We start from the raw sequence: 25115 nt of genomic DNA, 5'->3' as shown, positions 1-25115 counted from the left end.
ATTGAAAAATTACCGACTTCGTGGAACGACTACAAGCAGCAACTCAAGCATAAACATAAGCAGCTGTCCCTTTCTGAGCTTATTACTCATATCATCATAGAAGATACAAACAAGAAAGAGATCAAGAAAGCTAAAGGAAAAGAGATCGCTGCCAACGCCAACCTCATTCAAGACAAGCCACACTACCAAAACAAAAGGTATGAAAAGAAATATGATTATAAACCAAAAACTTCTGATTGTTTATTTATTGGTTATGCTAATTGTAGTGCTGCATATAGATTTCTTGTGCTCAAAAGTGATGTTTTGGATTGTAACACTATTATTGAAACTAAAAATGCTGAGTTTTTTGAAAATATTTTTCCTCTAAGAAATAAAGTTATTTCTAATGCATCTGTTAGTGAAAATATAAATGAAAGTGAAATTGAAGAGTTAAGAAGATCAAAAAGACAAAGGAAAGAAAAATCATTTGGAAATGATTTTTATGTTTATCTTTTGGAAGATGATCCTTTAACTTTTTCAGATGCAATTTCTTCTTCTAAAGCATTATTTTGGAAAGAAGCTATTAAAGTTGAAATTGATTCTATTTTAAAAAATAATACTTGGGAACTTGTTGATCTACCACGTGGAGCAAAACCAATTGGTTGCAAACGGTTCAATTGATAAATACAAAGCTAGACTTGTTGCAAAAGGTTTTACTCAAAAACAAAATATTGACTATTTTGATACATATGCTCCTGTTACTAGAATTTCTTCAATTAGAATTTTAATTGCTTTGGCTTCTATTTACAAACTTTATATCCATCAGATAGATGTAAAAACTGCATTTTTAAATGGTGATTTGGAAGAAGAGATCTATATGGTACAACCAGAAGGTTGTGTTGTTTTAGGTCAAGAAAATAAAGTTTGTAAATTGCTTAAATCTTTATATGGTTTAAAACAAGCACCAAAACAGTGGCATGAAAAATTTGACCAAGTTTTGTTAAGTAATGGTTTTTCTTCTATTGAGGTTGATAAATGTGTGTATACAAAACTTATTGGAAATGATTGTGTAATTATATGCTTATATGTGGATGATATGCTCATTTTCGGTTCATGTCTTGATATAGTTCAAGAAACAAAACAATTTTTATCTTCTAAATTTGAAATGAAAGACATGGGGGAAGCTAAAGTAATTTTGGGTGTGAAAATTGTACGAAATGATCATGGGTTAATGTTGACTCAAGAAAATTATGTTGAAAAACTTCTAAAGAAATTTGAGAATTTTGATGTGAAACCTGTAAACACTCCATTTGATGCTAACAGTCAGTTAAAGAAAAATGTTGGAGATGCTATATCCCAGTCTAAATATGCTCAAATTATTGGAAGTTTAATTCATTTGATGAATTTTACTCGACCAGATATAGCTTATGCAGTGTGTAGACTGAGCAGGTACACTCAAAGTCCTAACCATGATCATTGGAATGCTTTGGTAACTTTAATGAAATATTTGAGAGGTACCATAAATTATGGTATTCTATATAGTGGATTTCCCGCTGTGCTAGAAGGGTATAGCGATGCAAATTGGATTTCAGATTCAGATGAGATCAAATCCACTAGTGGTTATATTTTCACCCTAGGTGGTGGAGCAATATCGTGGAAATCAGCAAAATAAACTGTTATTGCTAGATCAACCATGGAATCAGAGTTTATTGCTCTAGATTTGATTGGTAATGAGGCCGAGTGGTTGAAAAACTTCTTGGCAGGCATTCCATTAGGAATGAAACCAACACCTTCTGTGTCTATTCATTGTGATTGCCAAGCTGCAATAGCTATTGCAAAAAATAAAACCTTTAATGGTAAAAATAGACACATTCGGTTGAGACATAATGTGGTAAAGCAGCTGCTAAAAGATGGAGTTATATCTATTGATTATGTGAAGTCAGAAGTGAATTTGGCCGATCCTCTGACTAAACCCTTGGGAAAGAAATTAATAAACGAAACATCGAGGGGTATGGGACTACAGCCTGTTGGAGGAAGTCAACAATGATGGTAACCCAACCTATATGATTGGCGATCCCATGAAATAGGTTCATATGGGTAATAACAAATCATTAGTTGATTTCAGCACTTTATAAAGTCCTACCTATGGTGTTAGTGCTAAAACTGCAAAGAAAGTGAGGTTGAGTTAAAACTCTTAATTATTTCCATATCCTTTATAGGTGGTGTATAATCTGCAGTATACACTTGATGGAATGACCTATATGAGAGTGGAGCGGTCCTATGAAATTGAAGGCAAATTTCTAGAGCTCTTATGAACTTCCAGGCATGCGCATGGCTTATTAGCGCAACACCGCGTCAAACAGCAGAATTATAAAAGTACATTGTGATTGTTGAAAAGTTTAATTTACACTAAGAATTGTTTGGTTCATAGAAGTTTAAACTTCACCAAATATTCAGTAAATTATCTTTCACTTAATCAAATTTTGGTTCATAGTCCAAAAGACACCAAAATTAATACATTGTACTATACCCAGAAAATATTTTACTTAAATTTATGTTTCAATTCTTTTGAAATAAGTGGGGGATTGTTGGATATTTAACAAATTATTTCAAAAGAATCATAAAAATATTTTGAAATAAGTTGCAGATTTTAAGTTGGTTAAAAAGATTTTTTCCACTTTAAATTATCTTAATCTTTATCCTAACTAAACCAACCAGATTTTTTATTTGATTTTGTGGATATCTTAAATCTTTATCTTAATTGAATAATATTTTATCTGATATTGTGGATTTGAATAACCATAAGCACTATAAATAGGAGTGCATTTATGTGTTATGGAATACACACAAAAAATTAAATACTTCTCTTTTCTCTCTATTGTTTCTTCTCTATTTCTGGGTAATTAAACATATATCCTTAAGGACAGTGATTATTATCACGCCTCAAGCAATATTCTGCTCATTTTTTATTTATTTTCTCTATCTTTTTCTACCATTTTCCAACATAAGTTGGCTTCTAGGATTCAAAATCCGGCACCTAAATGTTCTCGTAACATGTAATCACAAAGATGCAACTATTTCGTACTCAAATACAAGGGCTTTTTGTATTTTCAAATTAAAAAAAAAAATTTCTCAAATCTTGGTCTGAAATTTTTTTTTTCTAAAATCAAAGTGAAAGTTGACTCTACCGCACTTTTAAACTGCGGTAGAGCCTACCGCACTCTTAGAGTGCGGTAGAGCCTACCGCACTCTTAGAGTGCAGTAAAAAAAATAACTTTTATAAAAAATTACATTATCGCATTTCATTGTGCGGTAATATAAAAAAAATTAATTTAAAAAAAAATTCATTACCGCAGTGCCGTAATGCAGTTGAAGTTTAAATTTTAATTTTTATTTAATTAATTATTATATTTTATTTTATTAATTTAATTTATTTAATTATATATTAAATTTATATAAATATAATTATAAAAATTATATTAATATTAATTATTTTAAATTATTTATTATTTTAAATTATTTATAATATAATATTATATTTATTTTATTAATTATATAATTTAATTAATTATATATTAAATTTATATTAATTAATATAATTATAAAACTATATTAATATTATTATAAATATTAATTATTTTAATTTATTTATAATATAATATAATTAATTATTATTTTTATTACAATTAATTTATAAATATTTAATTTTTGAAATAATAATAGATTTTAGAATAATTTTTTTATTTTGAAATAGTAAAAAGTCTGAAGTTTTTTTTTGTAGGTGGTGTTAGCGTTATAATTGTTTAGAAATTTTATAAAAATAAAAATAATAAAATAAAATGATAAATATAAAAAATATAATGTTATATTATAAATAAATTAAAATAATTAATATTTATAATAATATTAATATAATTTTATAACTATATTTATATAAATTTAATATATAATTAATTAAATTATATAATTTGATAACCGTCGAGTCTCGTACTCTTTGGGCCGAGTTAAGGCCCATAAGAGCATATCAGATTTCAAGTTCAGAACGCCTCTCAGCAGACCTGTCCGGTAGATTCAGACTAAATTTCAACATGAATGATAGGCCGGGTCATCCAGAAGCCCAAGCCCAACAAGCTCTTACTCGATTCGGTGATATGACAAGAGGAAAAATAACAGGCCCAGTCACTTCGCAGTCCTGCCCACTTGTGTACCGAAAAAAATTAAATGGCCGTCTGACATGAAGAGGACCTCTGAAACATCCATACGCATGGACCAGTATAATAGGACAGGTGGTACTGTATTAAAAAGGTCACTACAAGTCATTAGGGGATAAAAGGAAAAAAAATAAAGGGATAGGCGCCTCCCTCTCTAGCAAGCTTATCCATACATACTGAAACCCTTCTCTAAATCTGATAATATCATAATTAATAAAATAAATATAATATTATATTATAAATAATTTAAAATAATTAAAATTAATATTAATATAATTTTTATAATTATATTTATATAAATTTAATAGATAATTAATTAAATTATATAATTAATAAAATAAATATAATATTATATTATAAATAACTTAAAATAATAAATAACTTAAAATAATTAATATTAATATAATTTTTATAATTATATTTATATAAATTTAATATATAATTAAATAAATTAAATTAATAAAAATATAATATAATAATTAATTAAATAAAAATTAAAATTTAAACTTCAAATCCATTACCGCACTTCAATGAATTTTTTTTTTAAATAATTTTTCTTACATTACCGCACTGCAAAAGTGCGGTAATGTAATTTTTTATAAAATTTATTTTTTCTTACTATATTTTAAGTGTGCGGTAAATTCTAAGTTAATTTTCACCCTGATTTGGGAAAAAAATTTGTTCTTACTGAGATTTGAGAAATTTTTTTTTTTTTTAACATGAAAATGCAAAAAGCCCCAAATAAAAGGCTTACAACACCTGGCTATTTTTCTTCTTACATTCTACTTGGCATTCCTCATTATCATAAAAACTTCAGATCAATGTTCAAATGTTCTATTAAATTGAACCAGTTCTTATGATATCCAAGACAATTTTTAACTTCACAAATATACAGCTTTAAATTGATATATGCATATCAACGTATTTATATTCTTTCAGAAAAAAGAAAAAAAAAACTAATAGTTTAATTTAATAATACACATTTAATACTCCATAAAGATTGATTTCAATAAAACATCTTATGAAAGGAAATTAAAATATGAGACATATTGCTAATATGCATTTTATATTCAAAAACCAAAAAATTAAACATTAGAATCGAAAAAGGACAACGGGAGACAACACGAAATTCGTTCTACAACTAAAAATTCCATCTTTTTTAATGGGATAATTGATGAAAATGACAAAACAAAAGGAAGATTCTCCCATCAGGCTTATAAACACAAGTGAAATGAAAATGAAGAACGTTATAAACCAATCTGATTCAGACCAAAGAATCTCGTTTCCCTTTTTCAAAAAAAAAAAAAGTTCAAAAAACATATGTGGCTAGATTTGATCAAAATCAGACTTAAATTGGATGAATCAAACCGAATAAAAAATAAGACCAAATGAACCTTCTGCCCGATTCTACCTAACCCAATTAAACCAGAACGGGTGATTAAGGCAAACTGGCTTAGACCAGCGGCCAGGTCACGTTTGTGTCAAAATAGCATCAACAGAAAATGTGAAAACAAACAATTAATTGCTGTCCCTTTTGACCCGACCTACACAAGTGGTAATCAATACACAATGACAGTCTGATTAACAATTTCCATGTTCGTAAATGAAAAAGATCATGCAACAGCGCCTGCAGAAAATTTACAATTTGAAAAAGGATCAATGATATACACATATATATTTTTATTGCAACTTCCTAGTCTCTTCACATAAAGAGCAATGTCTAAAGCGCTATAACATATTAAGCCACCGAAGTCCTTGAGAGGGAGCATTACAAACCTGAAGCTCTGCCCCAAATTTTCAGGGAATCAACTCTTGCTCTCTCACCAAACGTCAACTCATTAAAGAGTTACAAAATGCATCAGTACATGCAACAACAATAATGTTGGTGAAGAACATAGCCCATCAACATCCAAGAAAATGGAAACAATGTTACAGTTGCATACACATTTAGTAGCAATCTGGTACCAGGGAAGATTATGGAGCCATATTAACCAACCTATTAGGACTTTCAAATGGCTCGACATCAATTAGAACATCTACCACTCTCTGTACAATGTTATCTAGTTAGACATCGAGAATCAAAGACCAGCAATCTACAGCCGCAAATTATGTGGGTTAGCTTTGGTAAGTGCTTTGGCAAAGTAATTCCGAATCTCAGGTACAATACGCTGGATCAAATGGGAATGCCTGCAATTCCAGCATGCAATATAAATTTCCACCAAGAAAACAAATTATATATTTCTCATTCCACCGAAGGAAAAACTAACATTTTCCAAACATACATATCACGTAGGGAAGCAAGAAGCATTTAGCAATTACAATGTGAAATGATTGATTGATTATCCTAAAATTTGCCATTTTCTACACATAAATATGTGCAAGTATATTAGAGAACTGTTTACACTTAAGGTACTACCTGAATTTTTGAAATATTTATTCACATCCAAAGGTTCTAAGGGAACAGGAAAATGGCAGATTGAGAGGGGCATGTACCTGGGCTTAGCATTCAATTTATCAAACTGCTCCAAGATAAACAAAATGCATGTGTGCCTCAGTGAAATAGCATGGAAAGATTCTGAAAGTTCATACATGCTTGCAACATTTTCCAGTGATATATCCTGAGAGAGTTGGACAAAAAACAGTAACCATATTTAACAATAGCCAGTTATGCATTTTCAAGTACATACTTAAATAAGCCTTTATAGCTCACCTGTGCTATGGTATATTCACAGAGTCGCTTAAGGCCCTCCAAAAGATATTGATCAGCGGCCCTCAGGAGATCTTGTGCAATATCTAATGAAATATCTATTGATCCTGTGTATATGAATCTGTAGAAAACAAAACCCACTAAATAATCAATTTGGAGAGACTTCTTCAAGAAACTAAGGACTATGCAATTTATCAAACCTCATCATCAACTCAAAAACCTCCCATCTAATGTTTGGAATTTCAATGTCCCTTGCATCCTTCTCCTGTGACAAATGCCAAGAACAATTAATAAAATGTAAGTGTCACATATGATGTCATCCCAACAATCTTTCTCCTCACCCCCTACTTGTGCATAAGTCTTGCTTAAACTACAAATCCATCAAGAAGACCACTCTGGGTTTACAATAACAAGATGAATAATGATCTCTGTAATTATCTGAACCAAATTCAATATATTATCCAGTCGAATGAATTCACTTTGCAGAGTACTTTGGCAGACAAAAAAAAAAGCAACCTTCTGTTTCACTCTTTGGGCCTGAACTCTTAAATAAAGGCCCAAGGGAAGATGTTTGATGAATGTAAACTAAACCATGACTGAAGCACAAACTTACCCGGTAACCTCCATCAAACATCGCACGAAATGCATCTGAAGAAGCAAGTAGGCAAATTCTATGGGCATAGAACCTTCTACCTACAGCACACAAATAATGTGCTTTTGTAAGAATTCATGACAAAAAATCCAAAATACTAGCAGGATCTGCAAAATAAGAATTCCACAGAAGGTAACCATCTAAAACTTTTTATTTACAACCTTCGACCAAAAAGGTTACATCAGATAATGTAGCATTGTTTACATACTGCTCCCCTAAATATACCTGCAGAAAAAGACAGATTATCATAGGCATGAAATTCCAGATGCAAATTAAAATTTTAAAATTACATCCTTTCATATTTTGAAAGTTAAAGCAAAGGACAAGTAAAAATGATAAATAACAAATTGTTACACACCAACCCCACAACCATTTTGTTTCTTTGATATTTTCATCCATCAAAATCTACACTCAAGACACAAGAACAGGAAACAAGTTCAAGTGATAACAAAATAATAAATTGTTAAACCAAAAACCTTTTATAATAAATATTTGTGTTCTTCCATTATATCGGCCAACAACCTCAAATACATTCAGCTCAAGTTTAGGATGTCACGTCATAAGCAACTGAATAGATTAAGTCCAAGTGGTTTTAGACAGCAAACCACCTGTGGTGTTGGAGAAGGGGGAGCTGCATCCACAGGAGAGAGAGCCATAGCTTTATTTGCCAACTTGTAGAGAGCTACAGCTCCATCAATCTGTTGCTTCAGGTTTGTAGAGCCAAGAAGCCCGAGAAGTAACTCCAATCCTGCATTAGATAAATTATCAGCATTCTCATACCGGCATGATCATCTGAAGTCAACAAACACTTTTCCAAACTAATAATTGTTTTTTCTCGGTTGTAAAGTTAAAACTGGCATCATTACAAAGAATGTGACATGCCATTGTTATCAATGAATATCGTTCTCTGATCATCTGGGGAACAAAGATGCGCAAGAGCTAAAGCAACACGTCGTTGGACAGCCTTCTCTGCTACACGCATTAGATATAATAAATGGTTTAAAACCTACAAGAATAAATATATAAGTTACAAATTTAAAGGGTTGGATATTAAATTCAAAGGGGGAAAAAAGAAAAAAAAAATTATGCTTTCCGTAAACTAGATATTGCAAGAGATAATAAAATGAGAGAGTGAGGGGTTACTCGTCCATGAATCTTTTCCTCTAATCTCTTCAAAGTCTTTGAGACACAATCTTTTGTTGCCTGCAGGCGTGATTGTTAATTGCATATTAATCACGGTAGGTCAGCAAGAAGAGCAATGAACTGGTAAACATTTCGGTTCCTACATGAATTTGTGATTTCAAGCTACCATGTAGTGAAAGCAAATATACAATCAGCAGCATAGGCATATAAAAGAGACTAATAATAACAGCTCTGCTAACCAATGAAATGATTAATGAACATACTTGAACAATAAACTCTCCATCCTGCAGCTTCTGGACACCTCCCACCCTAATAAAATCGGACATGTTATCCTATATGAAAAAAATGAGAGAACATAAGATCGTATGAAGTTAGACAGGCTCACTTGCAAAATTATTCTGGGATTTTGGTCCTAAAGTTCATAAGAATTCATAACCTACAGCACACCTCGTTATCTGCAAGACCATATAGCGCAAATGCAGCATTATGTTGAAGAGATCCATTTTTTGAATCCAAAAGCTTCAGTAATGGCACCAAACCACCATTATGAGCTATACCAGCTTGATTATGCGAATCCTGCGATAAAAAAAATAAAATCAAAAGCCAAAAGAACCATCTAATCAGAATTCAATTCAATTGGTCAAGTTAGTGAGGAAGTGCTGAAATGCATGTGTAAACGCTACATTGAAGCTAAATTGTTAAAAATACATTTGAATTCCTATCTAATGCTTAAAATACAAAATTTTATATTTATTAAAATTTTTCCTTTTCAAAATGTATTATCTTTTCTAACCACTAAAAACCTTAGAGCTAATAACTAACTATTCACTGGTATGAAGGCAACACCCATTTCACAATGTCATTAGGAAATCTAAATTTAATGTAAATTAAGTATGAACCAGAAAGAAAGAAATGGTAACCTGTGCCAACCTCCCCAGTGCAAATGCTGACATTTCCCTCAGCTGCAAATCAGGGGACTGAAGCATCTCTATCAAAGGTTGAACTGCACCCCTTTGAACAATGTGAACCTAAAAAGAATTCACATTTTTAACAAAATGCTTTCCCTTTTTTTTTGGAGGAAGGATTGAGTCTCAAGTCATCCATCAAAGTAAAAAACTTGACTTTCTTGTTTATATTCTAAATGGACAGCTGGAAACAAAAACTTTGAAACTAGAAAATGCTTTTCTGCCTTTCCAATCTTCTCATGAATTAGCTTAAAAGGTCGAGCATACCTTGCAATCCGAATCTGTTGCAGCAAATTGTCCGAGTAATAAAGCAGCCTCTCTCTGGCTCTCAGAACAGCAGGAGCTATTTCCAAGAAATCATGATAAATTACAGAGAATTAATTTTTCTTAGAAAATCTTCACTCAAGCAAAGGAAGATAAGTAGTTTAGAAAAACAAAATATCAATGAATTTCAAAGAATGACAATCTTCGCATGCTGCCAAAACAAGTAGAGAGGTAGCTCAAGGGTGCCTAGAACACAAGATTTAGACAAACCTAAGTAAGCCAATAACAGGTTGCAAAGCACCAGCAGCAAGGACTTCTTTTTTTATGTTTGGGGATGAATGCACCAGATTTCCAATCACACCAACCTGTGAGAATCAAAATTTTTTCATGACGATGGTAATGTCAAGTGCAAAAATAGAAGTCGACATCAATACAAAATTTAAAACTAATGTTGCATGGCATACTGCTTCATAGTGTATAGCAGCATCCTCAGATCGTAGCATTAGAATGAGGGTGGGAAGAGCATTACATTCAACAATCTGCAAAATCAAAGAGTTTCTATCATTTTACTAATATTAAAGCCAACCTTATAGGCCCAACCTCCAAGACCATATTTATCACCTGCTTTTTATTCTCATCATTCTTAAAAGCCAGGGTTCGTAGTGCCCCAGCAGCTGCTCTTTGCACCTTTGTATCAGTGAATTCAAGCAACTCAACTAGAGGAGGAATTCCACCTTCCATCCTGCATACCCAATGACACTGAAAATAAGAAGAACATAGTGCCAAATTCAGAAATTCAAATAAAATTACCACTAAAATGAGCAAACCTAACACGAGTCTTAATGCTACTGTTCTCATGAGCTAAATTGGTGATAGCATCAGCTGCCCTTCTAATTACACTATTCACTGCCCGAGAAATAGAACCATCCTTATGCCTCTTCAATAAGTCCACAAGAAGTGACAGTGCCCCTGCGTCAACTATGAGTTGCTGATGCTCCGGCTGTTGAAAGTCAAGATGGAAAAAAAATAATAATATTCAGGGATGGGGGAAAAGCAGATTTTAAATCAGATCAAGTTTAGAGTATTTCTCAACAAAATTATGTTTGATATTCAACCTTCGATTGCCTTTCTTAGCTTTATTTTTGGAATAGCAGTGTCACTGTTTTAGGTGTGTATTATTCATGAAATATTCTTGCAAATTTAAAAACAAAGAAATGATCGCAGATTACTGGAAACCAGATACTTCATACAATAAAACAACTGTTCCATTCTCTGCAATGCATAAAAGATTTCTTGTCACATCTAAAAAATACAGTTACCCCTAAAACATCGATTTCATGCAAATATGAAAATTTCCTTTCTGCAAAATTTAACTGGACTATAATTTACAGATGGATAACACCGTAGCATAACTGACTCACTGTTGAACAGGAAGCATCTTCCTATAATACTTGAACTTCGCTGGACAGAAACTGAACCTCGAAACTAAGATGCTATGAAACGAGTATCTAGGCGTAAAAATACAAAAGTAGGCACGAAAAGAACATATAAATAGTAACCTTCACAGCAAGCAGTCCTAGCGCGAAAGCACTCCCCTTCTCCACCTCGTGCTCAAACGGCTTTGAATTACGGTCAGCTTCACCTGACTGGGGCGCTTGAAGATGCTTTACTAGAGCTGGAACTGCGCCTCCTTCAACAATTACGTTCACCAATTCCTCTGAAAAACAACGATCAACGAACAAAACACTTCCTCAATTTGCAAGCAACCATGCAAAAGAACACTTAGCATAAAGAGAGATCTTGACTTCAGAACCGAAAGTAGAATCCGTGGACTAAAAAAATGAAAGAGAGGAACAAGATAGGGGGAGGAATTACCGTTTTTAGCGAACTCTGCAAGGACGTGAGTGGCTCGTTTGACAGCTGCCCGATCGGCCTCGTTCCAAGAGAAGGTCGAGTTAAGGATATTTACCTGCGCAGCAACCTCATGTAAAAGAGCTTGGCGCGCATCGCCAAAGGTGGCCGCCGGCGAGATCTCTCGTTGCTCCTCTTCGATTTCTTCCTCCAATTTGCGCTTCTGTCCCTTCCTCTCCGGGAGACCCTGATCTTGTTGGCTCCTCTGAGGCTCCATCAAGAACAGTAACGCACGGAGAATGAGATGGACCGACAGAAATAGAGGCTAAACAGAAAGGAAAAGGAATTCGAATAGATTGAGAGATCCATAGATCAAGGGCATTTTGGGAATTATAAGGAAAATTTTTTTAGCAAGCTTTGTGTAACTTTTGTGATTTCCTCTCGTTCCTTTTTCTATTCTTCTGTTTTCTTTACCGGTGGGGAAATTGAATGTGTCGGATTTAAACGGGCCACGTTATTTTCCGGTTCTGGAAGGTTGAAAACTGAACCAATGCACCTGCTTTCCATTGGCTAGAACGTCAGAACTCGCAATCCCGCCGGTGAAGGGTCTTTTTGAAAAAAAAAAAAATAAATAATATTTAAAAAGTTACATTATTATATATTAATTATAACAATTTAAAATTACTTTCTCTATAATTTTTCTTCTTCATTTATATCAAATTTTGATTTTTTTTAAATTATAAATTATTTGTTAGCTTAAGGAGAATTTATTAAGTTGAAAAAATAATTTAATAATATTAATTATTTAAATTCTAACAAAATAATATAAGTGAATAATATATTGAAAAATATTGAATAAAATTATTTTAAAAAATTTATTAGCAGAATTAAATATTTTGAAATGTGCTAAAGTGTCCACGCCATGGCTTATTTGAGTGGATGGCATGGAAATTGAGAATCCACTTGCGCTTTATGTTGGGACTTGGGAGAGGAGCGAATGCAATTAAATACCATACTATAACCTTTTTGCACTTTTCCTAATAATATTATGGGACAATTACAGTAGTGCATTTTATAAATTATATATTAAAACATCTCAATAATTTATTTTCATTAATCATAAATGATCTAATTTATTACCTGTTAATCAATATTTTAAATTTTTATTTTTAAAATTATCCTTATTTTAAAAATATAATCTTTTTTTATTCCCTTTTCACATTCTCCTTTCTTCTTCAACAGATCAAAAAAACTCTATTGCTTCATATTAATCATGTAATTTTTAAATTCTCTTTATATCGATATAAAGTTTTAAGTGATTTGCAACTATCGAGAAATATTTTTTTAATAAATATTATTAAAATACAAAAACATTTAATTAAGTAAAATATATAATAGATATATTATAGTAATTATTACATTATACATACATGGAAAATCATAAAACAATAATACTAAGATGTGAATTTATTTTTTATTAATTAAAATTGATTAAATGGAAATATTTTTAGATTATTTAAAGATTTTACTACATATTAAATTAATAAAAAGTATTATGTAATTAAAATTATATAAAAGTGTAAAATCATATTTTATTTAAGTTATTTTTTTTGAATGGTAAATTTCATTAAATAAATAGTAACGGATCAAATATTTTTAAGTATTCGATTCGATTGAATCATAATAAAATAGATTTAGATAGCTATAATTGGATTTAAGATAAATTTAAATTTAAAAAATAATAACTGTCAAATTACTATTCAAACCGGTTATGTAAATAATTAATTTAATGTAAAAATATATTTTATAATAATATTTATAAATTTATATATTTTTTTATTTAAAATTTTAAATTTATATATTTTTTAAAAATATTAGATTTTTTAAATGAAAATTTATTTATATAAATAATTAATTTAATATAAAAAATATATTTTATAATAATACTTATAAATTTTTATATATTTTTTTATTTACAAATTAAAATTTAAATATTTTTTAAAAATATTAAATTTTTTAAATGAAAATATTTTGTATATAAATTATTAATTAAAATACATAAAACTAAACGAATTTAAATTTTACTGGTATAATAATAATCGTATTTGAAATGATAATTTAAATTATTTTTTAACTAAATTTAAAATAAATTTAAATATCACTAATATAAATTTAAATACCACTAATATAAATTAAATTTATATTATTTTTACGAATATCATAACTGTTTCCGTCCCTACTTAGGCCTCCGATGGTATGGTAGATGGATGGCCATCAAAGCAAGCTGGCTGTATGACTCGGTCACATGCATTATCTATTATCTAAGCTGCAAGGAAGAAGGAACCATCGCCAACACTTTTCGAGGACTGCTTCATCTCAAGCAAACAATTAAACACTTTTTTTCAAAGTTCTCCTCCCCATTATCTAACACTTTAAACAACAAATTAAATATGCCTGAATAACTATTTATTCTCAACTCAATTTGAAAAGATAAACTCTCAGTAAGTTGAAAACGCATTCTGCTAATATAGAAAAAAAAAGTAAATTGAGGGATCGTTGTATAATCTTAAAATTATTAAATATGCAATATCTATTTAGTTATAATTTTTAATTTTAATTGTCTGTTCGTAAGATTTTTATTTTAATTATTTTATTTATCATACTCACATTTTTTATTATTATTCTCTTTTATCTTTAAAAGTGATATGTCTTACCTTTAAACTCTTTTTCTTCTTTCTAAAGTCACCTGCTACATCATGCACATTTCTCAAACTTGAATGTAAATAAATTTTGTTGATTTTTTTTTCAATAATAGTGGTTTTTTAGAGAATTTATTTGTTTGCCATACCTTTTATTGTATGGATTGCTTGCTTCATATGTGATATGCTTTGTTTAGTTTAATTTGTTGTATAGCTTTTACAAATCATGGAGTGTCCAAATTCAATTTGTCTATCAGTTTTTTATCCCTTCAAATGGTGTGACAAGATTAATATAATAAGAGGTATTTTTTATAAATAGTATCTCGAAATATGCAAATAAGAGACTATTGAGCTCTGCTACCTTCACCCTTCGCTATTAACCTTTGCTATTAATGAGCTATGAGATTTGGGATTCATAAGGTAGTGACACTTAGATTGGTTTTGAAAAGTTAAGGTGAGTAATCATTTTAAAAAGTAAATGAGAACAGTAATGGAGTTGGGTGTGTTTTTCATATTTGTTGCATAATAAATTAAGAGATTAAAGAAAATAAAATGAATTTTTTTTTTTTTCAGAGTAAAAGAGTATTTATATTTATTTATGTATAAGGTATATTTTAGACTTATCATTTTAAAATAAATAAAAATACTTTTTATTATATGATTCATTTATGATATGTAATTGGTTCATTTAATACTTAATTGGTTTAAGTCATGTCATTTTTAACATTTATTATATCAGATTTATTATAATATGCACATTTAAAATTATGTATGGAGACTAAAGGAAAGACATAGTTTAAGGAGGTTGAAATTAAAGAATTAGAATAAATTAAAAGAATTTGAAAATTCTTTCCGTCTATAATTTTGAATGAACAGGTCGGTGTTCAACTCATGCTTAAATAGAAAATTAATGATGAGAATATACATATATCTCAATTGTGATAGAACTTATATTTTATATATTATCATCAACTAACTTTTCATATTTAAGATTGTATCTTTTAACCTTCTTGCCAGAAAATCCATTTATCTATGCGGCTTCGTTATTTTTTTTTAGTTTTGTCATAGAATCCTCAAGATGGTCCATCTAATTTAAGATTTTTATGTTGCCCTTAATTTTCTTGAATTTTATAACGCTTGCGGGTGCGAGGGCTAATCTTGTATTCTCTTTGGTGATTAATTAAATTATTTTTAAATAAAATATTTTTATATCATTTCATGTGTATTGTCCAACAGAAAAGAACCGGTCAATCGTGAACATGACGTGGTAATCATGTCCGACGTGTGGGCATCACATAATATGAAGCAAGTAAAGCAACCACCCAACACATTGGACTAGAGCACGTGATAGCAACACCAGTTTACAAATTGAGGTATGAAGTTTGATGTCACATAATAATTATATTTCTTCTTTAAATTAAAAAATTAAAAGTCTAATTTAATTGAATGCAGTAACTAAAAATATATAACTCATAGTTATATCTAAATTATCTAAATTATTTATTAAATTTATTTATATGCTTGTTTTAATTATATAAACTAACTATATTTATTTATATGTTTTTTATTTTTCTTTTTTTATTTTCATTTTAAACTAACGATATCTCTAAAGATAATGAGAGTAGTGGAGACCCTCTAGAGGTCTGCCTCTAATGTCACTATCCAAGTTTATTATATTATCCACTCCACTTACTATTTATTAAATACTACATCATGAATTTTGAACAAATACATTTGACTGTGTCCAACTAAATATGATAATTTTTATTTAGATCAAATTTAAAATTTATTTAAATATATAAAATTTTATATTCACCCATTATATAATTACACAACCATAATCTAAATAAATATTTTTCTAATATAGCTGAGGTAGAAAATTTTAAATCTGAGAAGAAAATTCCACCCACCTGTATAATAGTTTTGATTGCTAATTTAACTACCCAACCTTATCATGGGAATTTCCTTTTTTTTTATATATATAGGAATTTCTTAATGATTAACATTTTTAACGTGATATTAATTATTTTGTTAAAACAATATAACATAATTAGATATTTTTCATAAAATATAAGAAAGTCACGATTTTAGATTGCTTGAAGTTTGTTTTTGTTGAGAAATAGTAAAAAGTTATTTGTTTCTTTTATTATAAGATAATAAGTTAATATAATCAAAACAAAGGAAATATGATGAGAAACAAAATAACAGGAAAAAACGGCCGTTAATGAGAAATTACATTATGATTAACAAGTAAATATTGATTCAAGTAATATTATTACAGCATCTAATTTGAATAAACAACAATTTACGGATCAAATTTCATGGCGAAAGTTTATAGAAATCTTAAAATATACAAGTTTGCAAATTGAATTTTCCTTATATTTAATATATATAAATATTACCTTATAAAAGGAAAAATAGTTATAATTTTTTTTTTTTTAAGGAAAGAACTTGTTCAAATTCAAATATATATATATATATAACTTACTAAAAAAAAGTGCATAATTTCCTAATTAACTTCTACCTAACCCACGTAATCCAACTCAACCAAACGGACGCTAACTGCCGCCTTGCTGTTTGACCTGGCCCTTTCCAATTCCATCTCCTTTCCCGCGTCCCTAAAATTCCTTCCGTCTTCCCTAACCCCTCACTCCCTATTCCTTTCTTGCAACACTCTCTCAAAGACCCATTCAAGCGCTTTCCCACCCGCTACCGCCTCTCAACTCTCCGAACAAACACCTCCGAGCTCATTCCTTTTTCACTTTCTTTCTTGTTTTCTGCCCTGTATCCATTACGTGCCAATTTTTTGACCATGTCATTTCTTTCTTTCTTCCTCATTATAATCTTTTCTCTTCTCTCCTTCTCCGTTTCTCAATTCCCTCCTCCTAGAGGTAATAATTGATGTTTTGTTTTCAGTTTTCTCTGTAAAGAAACTGTTTTTTGAAAAAATTTATGTGGGTTTTGCAGGTATTTTAATTAATTGCGGCACCACCGCTTCTTCCATAATCGCGGGTCGTCGATGGCTTCCGGATGCCGGTTTCATTTCCAGAGGCACTCCCAAGAAGCTTTCAATGCCTGTCCTGGCTCCTATCCTCTCCACCGTCCAATCATTCCCTCTGAAGAACAATCTTCATGAAAAGTTCTGCTACGTGGTTCCGGTTTTCCGCGGTGCCAAATACTTGATTAGGACTACGTACTTCTATGGAGGGATCAACGGTGATGCTGAACCCCCAGTATTCGATCAGATTGTGGACGGAACTTTCTGGAGCGTGGTGAATACGACGAAAGATTACACCAACGGCATGTCGTCATACTATGAAGGGGTTTTTCTGGCTCAGGGGAAGACTATGAGTTTGTGTATCGGGGCAAATTCTTACACGCATTCGGACCCGTTTATTTCTGCTTTGGAGTTTGTGATTTTGGGGGATTCGTTGTATAATTCCACAGATTTTAAGCGATATGGCCTCAGCTTGGTTGCCAGACACAGTTTTGGATACAATGGATCCGTAATTCGGTGAGTTCTAAAATTAGCTTCTCTATCGTAATAGAAAATTGGGTATTGAACAAGTCATGGTTTGTATTCTTATTCTTAACATAAACAAATTCTTTGGTTTTTGTCAGATACCCTGATGATCGATTTGATCGGTTTTGGGAGCCATTTGGAGAAAAAGATCCCACCATATCGAAAAACAATAATCTATCAATTTCCGGTATATGGAATCTTCCTCCCTCGAAGGTATTTGAAACGGAGTTGACGACAAGTCAATCTGGTCCCCTGGAGTTGAGATGGCCTCTGGCTCCCCTTCGGAACTCCATTTACTACATTGCTTTATACTTCGCAGATGATCGTAATTCATCTGCCGTGCCTTCAAGAGAGTTTAATGTCAGCATAAATGGGATAACATATTACAAAAATTTTACCGTCACACATGTAGGCTCTTCCGTCTTTGCAACGCAGTGGCCTCTTGTTGGGCTTACTACTGTTACTTTGACTCCCTCTGCTGGTTCTAGTTCTCCTCCATTGATTAATGGGGGAGAGATTTTTGAGGTCATGGTGCTTGGAGGAATAACTCGTACAAGAGATGGTATGAGTCCAACATTTAAAATGTTATTCTAAGTTTCAACATGTTTCTTTATCTAAAATTCTCAAGGAACGTACCGGTTAAATGGGTTTTGTGTTCTTGTTACAGTAATCGCTTTGGAAAAACTGAAAAGCAGTCTCCGTAACCCTCCAGTTGACTGGAGTGGTGATCCTTGTATGCCTCGTCAGTATTCATGGTCTGGAATTACATGCTCCGAGGGCCCCCGAATTCGTGTCATTGCATTGTTAGTCCAACTTAGTCATGACTCATGACAGAGATTTTTTTTCAATAGTTATCATTGCTTCACGAACAATTTTCTTATTCTTTCCATCACTTCTACAGGAATCTGACAAACATGGGCCTTTCAGGATCAGTGTCACCAGGTATTGCCAGAATGACTGCATTGACGGACATGTAGGTTGTCAATACTAAATTTGTATATAAAACGAAACTGAATAGGAATTTGTATACTGATTATTTGTTGTTTTGACAGCTGGCTTGGAAATAACAATTTGTCTGGTTCAATTCCTGATATCGGTTCATTAAAGTTTCTGCAAACATTGTAAGATTCCCCCTTTTTCGGTAACACCATTTCTATTGGATTATGGATTCCAAATTGAGTCTATTACTCTTATTATCTTAGGGCAATAGGGTATTTGGCATGTCTTTTTGTTGGGGGCGGAGGAGAGTGTGGTGTTGGTTCGTTCTATTTTAATTTGTTGAAATATCGGGGGATAAATTATTTGGATGCTACTTATATGCACTTCGGTTTGGTTCTTCTGATGTGATGTTGCTTTTCTTTTAAAGGCACTTGGAAAACAATCAATTCACCGGAGAGATCCCTTCATCATTTGGAAGTATTCAGAACCTGCGTGAACTGTAAGTCTTACATGAGAAAATATTCCGACTTCTTTTTTCCTTTGTTTGACATTCTATCCATTGCTTACTTGCCTCTGCTACCATTAAATACATATTGTAGTCAGTATGGTTGGCAGCTTGGTCAGGATGCTTTTAGGTGTTTCCTGCTTGTCACTGTCATACTAATTGCTTATTTTATGGTTAAGTCAATTAGGGTATATTAAACAAATTCAGGGGTGCCCAATTAAGGGACATTTATCTACTGTAAATTTACACATTCCTGTTTTTGCATGCCTTTTTCTCCTTATATATTCTTTTTTGGTGGAATGTTAATGTGATAATTTAGTTAATTTCATTCTCTGTACCTGACTTAATTCTCGCCTTGGACAGATTTTTACAGAACAATAATCTAACTGGTCATATTCCAAATAGCCTTACTGGAAAACCTGGGCTGGACCTTAGGTAAGCTTGGAATACAGAACTCTTATTATGTGCATGGTCAGTTATTATCAAAAAGATAAGCATTAGTAGTTGCCTGTTAAATCTGAATGTCTAAATTGAATTTGTTTTTAGGATCTCTCCTGGAAATCAGTTTTCATCTCCAGCACCTTCTTGAGCAAACAAACTCATTGCACTCAAGGCAAAGGTGACAAGGAATCAAGGATGCATTTATCACCAAACCTGATTCCACTCATTGATTGTTTTTTAGAAATCCATAGAGCTTTGAAAATTCTGCTGCTGAAAGCTTTCTCTGTTATGCTGGAAGATTTGCGGCATCAGCTTTCTCTGGTTTGACCTTATACGAGCTCCATAATTCACTTCAGGGATCCCCAGATGTATGCTTAAAAGTATTTATTCATATGAATATCAATTTTTTATTTCTATTTCTTTTAACACAGGATAACTGTATCATGTCCTCAACCTTGGATGTAAATTACAAGTCCATATGCGGGTCATTCTTTATGGTGTATTTTTCTTTTATTTTCATCATGTAATATGTGGAAACAAATGTTTCTAGATTTTATATACAATGGAAGGTTTGATCATTTGCAGCGGCTTAATTTCTTATATTATTCAGTAGCACTCTCTATACAACGGTGAACTGCAAACCTTTTGATTGTTTGTAGGTCACGAGGAATCTTTTCTTTTCCTTCTAAATGTGCTCTTCTTCTTCTTCATTATCATTGTCATCATCATTTTTTGTTTCTTTGTTATAGTGTCTGTAGGAATCTTTGATATCATAGATGAGATCTTCTCAATTTCCTTCCATTGTTCCTTAATAATTTTACGGACTGTCAAGCCTTATTTGCTTTTCAACTGTGAGTACCGAGAAAGAGTGGCATGTGTACTGTGAAAGTAGGAAGAAAGGCAATAACAGTTCATAGATATTCAATAATGGGCAGTGAGAAGTACTCCACATGATACTCCCATCTTAGAAAACGTGCATTTAGTTTCAGTTTAAGACCATTGATCAGATTCCATCATCGCATGTGGGCCGTCCCAATTCTCAGGCTCTGCCTACTGCATGTGCCCTCATCTCTTTCCTAATGTTTCTGATCCACAAGTCATAACTAAAGCTTTTTCAGGCTTTGTTTGGCTTAGTATTGAAATACAAAAATAAAGCAGCTAAAATTATAGTCAATAACATATGTAATGTTATCATTTACATTATAATTTAAAAGATTCATCGAAATTAACATAATCTAGATACAGAAGTAGGGAAATAAAATTATAAAAAAAAAAGAGTCTGAAGTCGACTTGAAATGAAAGAACTGATAAGAAAGCTCAACATATTAGACAATCCTACAGAACGCAGACAAGCTTGAGCTACCACCTTTTCTCCTCACCTCATCTTTCTAATCTCCCCTTCTTAAGGGGAAACAAAGGTGGCAAAGGACTGCTCTTCACCGGGCTGCAAATGGGCACATTTATCATTGGCCTTATCCTAATAGTAGCTGATCTGGTTCTCTCCAATCCTTTCTTCATCCTTTTCCCTTGCTTGTCTCTGTTTCCAGAGCCTTGTTTGGCTTCTACTGTGGTAACGATATCGGCTAGGGAGCTAGAAGAAGATGATGTTGAGGAGGAAGATGATGATGGTGAGAGAGAAGAAGCACGTTGCTTCTTTAACCTCAGCAATTCTTTCCAGAGAACTGTGCATTTTGGGGGCCTTGGAGATGGGTCATCATCAACAAACCAACTTACTCTAGGCTCCTCCTTGTTCACCTCCTCTTCTTCTTCTACTTCCATAGTTTCTTTACTTTTGAGGCTGATTTTATGGAGTTTCTCAGATTGCTGCATTTGCCAGAAGGGAAGTAACTTCCCTTCAAAAAAGAGCTCGTCTGCAGTTAAAATGGCGTGGCTACTCATATTGCCTGAGAGGAACTCAAATTCTGCATTTCTTGCCTTTTCTCTTTCCATTTCATGGTCTTCTTCAGGCTGCAAAGTGTTTGGACTAATGGAAATGAAGTTGTTTTCATCAAGAAATTCTGCAGAGAAAGAAATTCTAGGACTCGAAGTTTGATCAATGGATCTAGAGGTCGCTTGAACTGTTTCCAGCGAGACCATTTTGTATGTCCAGCCAAGAAGAAGGAGAGAGAGTTTGTGAAGATGGGTGAGGTTTGTATGAAGAGATGCATGGGATTTGTGATATATAAAGGGCAGAAGATGATTTAATTAATTGTGCAACGTTCATTTTTAATCTGCTTCCTTTGTTTTGTTATGGAGAGTAATTGTTTTGGACGGTGAGATTATAAAAATGATTGTGGTCTGGTGAACCCCTAACAACTGAGCTCAGAGACTGTTTACAATATGGGGACATCACATCACATGGATACCATGGAAATTTTTACTTTTCTGCCTAAACTCATAATTTACTCCCATAACTTTTTTGTTTTACCTCTACAATTTTTTAATTATTAACAATTTACTAACTCCAATAATTACATATCACTCTTTCCATTTTTAATTATCAAATAACTCAATTCTTATAAGAACTAGTAAATATTATACTTGAATTGTAAAATTAAATTATTTTACAAGTTAAAAATTAAAGAGTAAATAATAAGAGTGAACGGTTTAAAATCGAATTGAAATTAAAATTTAGTATTTATTCAAAAAATAAAATAAAATTAAAGTAGAAAATAATCTGAATTAAACCGGTCTAGTTCAGTTTAATTGATTAATTAAATTTTTAAGAATATTTTATTTTTTATTTTTTATTTTTAATATTTTAAAATTTAATTGAAATATTTTAATTTTTATTAGGGTATGATCTTCCTAGAACGACATAATATTACTAACTAATCTATTTGATTCAGTTTTACTAAATATTTTTTGATTAAAATCAAATTAAACTAAAAAGATATAAAATTAAACTTAATTTTTAAATTAATTTACTTCATTTGGTTTAAATCAAAATACTCTCATAAAAATGATAAATATACAATTGAAAGGTAAAATAATTGAAGCGTTGATTTTCATTGGAAAATTTTTTGTATACATACAGTAACATAATTTAAATTTTGAAGCAAAAAAAATTCTGAAATCTAAAAATTGAGACACACACAACCAGGCAATGCATAATGAAAACTTAAACAAGGTTTTTCTTCCTTTAGGTTATCAGCAATTGATTATGAAGAAATTGGATCAGTCAAAGATAAGATCACAAGGATTGACTCTAAAACAAGAAAAAGAAAAGAGTCCTAGCATGTGGTCACATGAGAGTAATTTCTTGCCATGTGACAGCTGAATCAAAGAAATATTATACCATCAAAATGACCAAGTTAGGCTTCAAAAGGGTTTGGCCTTTGCAGGTACGACATGTAATTTTGTCCTTAAATGGAGGGCTTTATTGACCAATGGGACAAGTTACAGGAAATATATATAATGGAGAATACTTGAAAAAGCTTGCAATTAAGATTTGGACAGGGCTAATTAAATCCAGACAGCTAATAAACATAGGAATAATCTTTTGGTTATAATAGAAAGCTATATGAAATTTGATTATTGAGTAGCACATCATTTCAAGCATTGTGGTGGCCCTGGCTCTCCTTGTTCTATTATTGAGGGAGACAATTATGCTTAAGCTTTAACAGACCCAGTTAGACAATCAACCAAACATGTGATAGGCAAAACTAAATTAGCCTTGTTTATTCTTCTTGTATTATTTCTTCTTTTAACTTTTGGAATTATATGGGAAGTGCTCTTTTTTTTTTTCTTAAAAAAAAAACTCAATTTGGAAAAAGAAATTATTAAATACATGTGCATTTGCTGTGGGGGAAATTTTGTATAATTAATTTCATCACAAAAGGTTTTTTTTTTTAATTTTTTCTCTCTAAAATTAGTATAATTTTTTTATAAACCTTTACAAATTTTCGATCCTATCGATCTCAAGAAATTAATAAAATATAAGCAAAGACCATCAAGAGTTTTCTCGGTTTACCCACCCTGACAGCCTTATAAATGTGAAAGCAAGAGATGAGAGAAAACTTTGCTCTTTATGATGTGGTTAAATATTCATATGTTAAATTTTATTATTAGTTTTTTCAAATTTAAGAAAAATATTTTTATATTTTATTTATTAAAATTAAAAATATATTAATCAAATTGCTTATTTTTTTTAAATATGAGTTGTTAAATTATATACATTAATAGTTATAATAATAATAATATAATATTTATGGTGGAAACAAGTTGCTTAACATTTTTGTAAATAAAAAACTTAAAGAGTTTAATTTTATAAATTAGAAATTAACTTGCAGTAAAAATCCAAAGCAAAGGTAAAAATGAAGAGTTACCATTTTCCCAGAAGAGATTTAAAACTCTATTTTCTTACTTTGGAACAACAAGAGAGCAGAGCAAGGACAACACAGACGGAGAATTGTGAAAGGACCAGAGAACTGTGGTGTGGGATAAGAAGTTTGTACAAGGGCAACATTGTAATTAACGTGGGAAATATCTCTCATATGTGGAGACCACAAACTCATTGTATTAAACTGATGCATGGTTTTAGCTGTTTTCATGCAAAGCCTAGCTGTTAATGATAACACCACGCAACACCTTGCTTCTAGACGTTATCTTTATAGAAACATATTCTCTTAATTCTCAAAATTGGCCAACAAATATATTTTAAAAGAAAAATCTATACATTATACTGTGAATATCATACTTGTACTTATATTTTAAAAAAATTGTTTTGAATAAAAAAATTAAAATATTTTATTTTTTAATAAATCGATCCAACGCCAATAAAATTAAAATACCATAAAACGATGGTTGCCCTAAATTAGGGATGAATAATGATTCCTACTTTTAAGGGAACTAACCTGGATATAATGTAATGGAAAAGATAAGAATGGTTTTGCACATTTTATGGAATTTGTTGAGAGATGTCATTATTGTGCTTTTCTACATTTCTCAACTCTCAGTACAACTTTGCATTTCGACTAAAGCCTAAATTTATTAGCTTTGATAAAAACGTGACACTACTGTTTACATTTTTTACTAAAAATTTGAGTTCGAAATTTTGAAAAGTAAAATTTTTTCTAATTTAGTGGAAACATCCAGAAAACTTTAAAGGGTTCATTAAGCACATGCTTGATTGGAATTCATATCAAAACAAATTTAATTAAAAATAATTCGATTGTCCTTAATTAGGGTACAAATCCAAACAGGGTTCTCAAGGAATTTGACCATTAATTCTCTA

The 25115-nt window shown here is 31.2% G+C and overlaps 3 protein-coding genes across 4 annotated transcripts; 1 reads left to right on the top strand and 2 right to left on the bottom strand.

Annotated features, from left to right (window-relative positions):
• Positions 1-5834: 5834 nt before the first annotated feature.
• On the bottom strand, positions 5835-12348 carry LOC110611798 (ARM REPEAT PROTEIN INTERACTING WITH ABF2). Of its 2 annotated transcripts, XM_021752283.2 has the most exons (19): positions 11797-12342; positions 11481-11638; positions 10749-10921; positions 10543-10663; positions 10386-10460; positions 10192-10286; positions 9925-10000; positions 9613-9720; positions 9140-9268; positions 8956-9024; positions 8693-8752; positions 8432-8555; positions 8158-8297; positions 7711-7774; positions 7511-7590; positions 7098-7162; positions 6901-7018; positions 6684-6808; positions 5835-6377 (listed from the first exon to the last, which is right to left on the bottom strand). In XM_021752283.2, exons 1-19 carry the CDS (start codon positions 12047-12049, stop codon positions 6284-6286), a joined length of 2127 nt encoding a protein of 708 aa, XP_021607975.1. In that variant the 5' UTR covers positions 12050-12342; the 3' UTR covers positions 5835-6283. The 2 variants fall into 2 exon arrangements, 1 of the variants encoding a protein (XP_021607975.1); XR_006350277.1 differs by lacking the exon at positions 7711-7774 and having other exon boundaries at positions 11797-12348.
• Positions 12349-17069: 4721 nt separating this feature from the next.
• Positions 17070-20472, top strand: LOC110610781 (probable LRR receptor-like serine/threonine-protein kinase At1g67720). The gene is made up of 9 exons (XM_021750855.2): positions 17070-17362; positions 17439-17985; positions 18093-18556; positions 18662-18797; positions 18896-18967; positions 19047-19115; positions 19361-19432; positions 19802-19873; positions 19985-20472. The coding sequence occupies exons 1-9, from the start codon at positions 17284-17286 to the stop codon at positions 20025-20027; spliced, it is 1554 nt and encodes a 517-aa protein (XP_021606547.1). The 5' UTR covers positions 17070-17283; the 3' UTR covers positions 20028-20472.
• A 586-nt stretch (positions 20473-21058) lies between these two features.
• Positions 21059-22218, bottom strand: LOC110612196. The gene has a single exon (XM_021752902.2). The coding sequence runs from the start codon at positions 21974-21976 to the stop codon at positions 21260-21262; it is 717 nt and encodes a 238-aa protein (XP_021608594.1). The 5' UTR covers positions 21977-22218; the 3' UTR covers positions 21059-21259.
• Between the last annotated feature and the right edge of the window lie 2897 nt (positions 22219-25115).

The sequence above is a fragment of the Manihot esculenta genome, chromosome 3 (assembly GCF_001659605.2).
Source record: "Manihot esculenta cultivar AM560-2 chromosome 3, M.esculenta_v8, whole genome shotgun sequence".
Classification (NCBI taxonomy): Eukaryota; Viridiplantae; Streptophyta; class Magnoliopsida; order Malpighiales; family Euphorbiaceae; genus Manihot; species Manihot esculenta.
This window is presented reverse-complemented; position numbering and strand designations above follow the sequence as displayed.

Coding starts and splice junctions, on each gene's coding strand:
- LOC110611798 (XM_021752283.2), bottom strand. CDS start 12,049: ATGGAGCCTCAGAGGAGCCAACAAGATCAGGGTCTCCCGGAGAGGAAG. Junction 10,287..10,385: donor CTGCTATACACTATGAAGCA/GTATGCCATGCA, acceptor TGATTCTCACAG/GTTGGTGTGATTGGAAATCT. Junction 6,378..6,683: donor AAATTGAATGCTAAGCCCAG/GTACATGCCCCT, acceptor CTGGAATTGCAG/GCATTCCCATTTGATCCAGC.
- LOC110610781 (XM_021750855.2), top strand. CDS start 17,284: ATGTCATTTCTTTCTTTCTTCCTCATTATAATCTTTTCTCTTCTCTCC. Junction 17,986..18,092: donor TACAATGGATCCGTAATTCG/GTGAGTTCTAAA, acceptor GGTTTTTGTCAG/ATACCCTGATGATCGATTTG. Junction 18,968..19,046: donor ATGACTGCATTGACGGACAT/GTAGGTTGTCAA, acceptor TTGTTTTGACAG/CTGGCTTGGAAATAACAATT.
- LOC110612196 (XM_021752902.2), bottom strand. CDS start 21,976: ATGGTCTCGCTGGAAACAGTTCAAGCGACCTCTAGATCCATTGATCAA.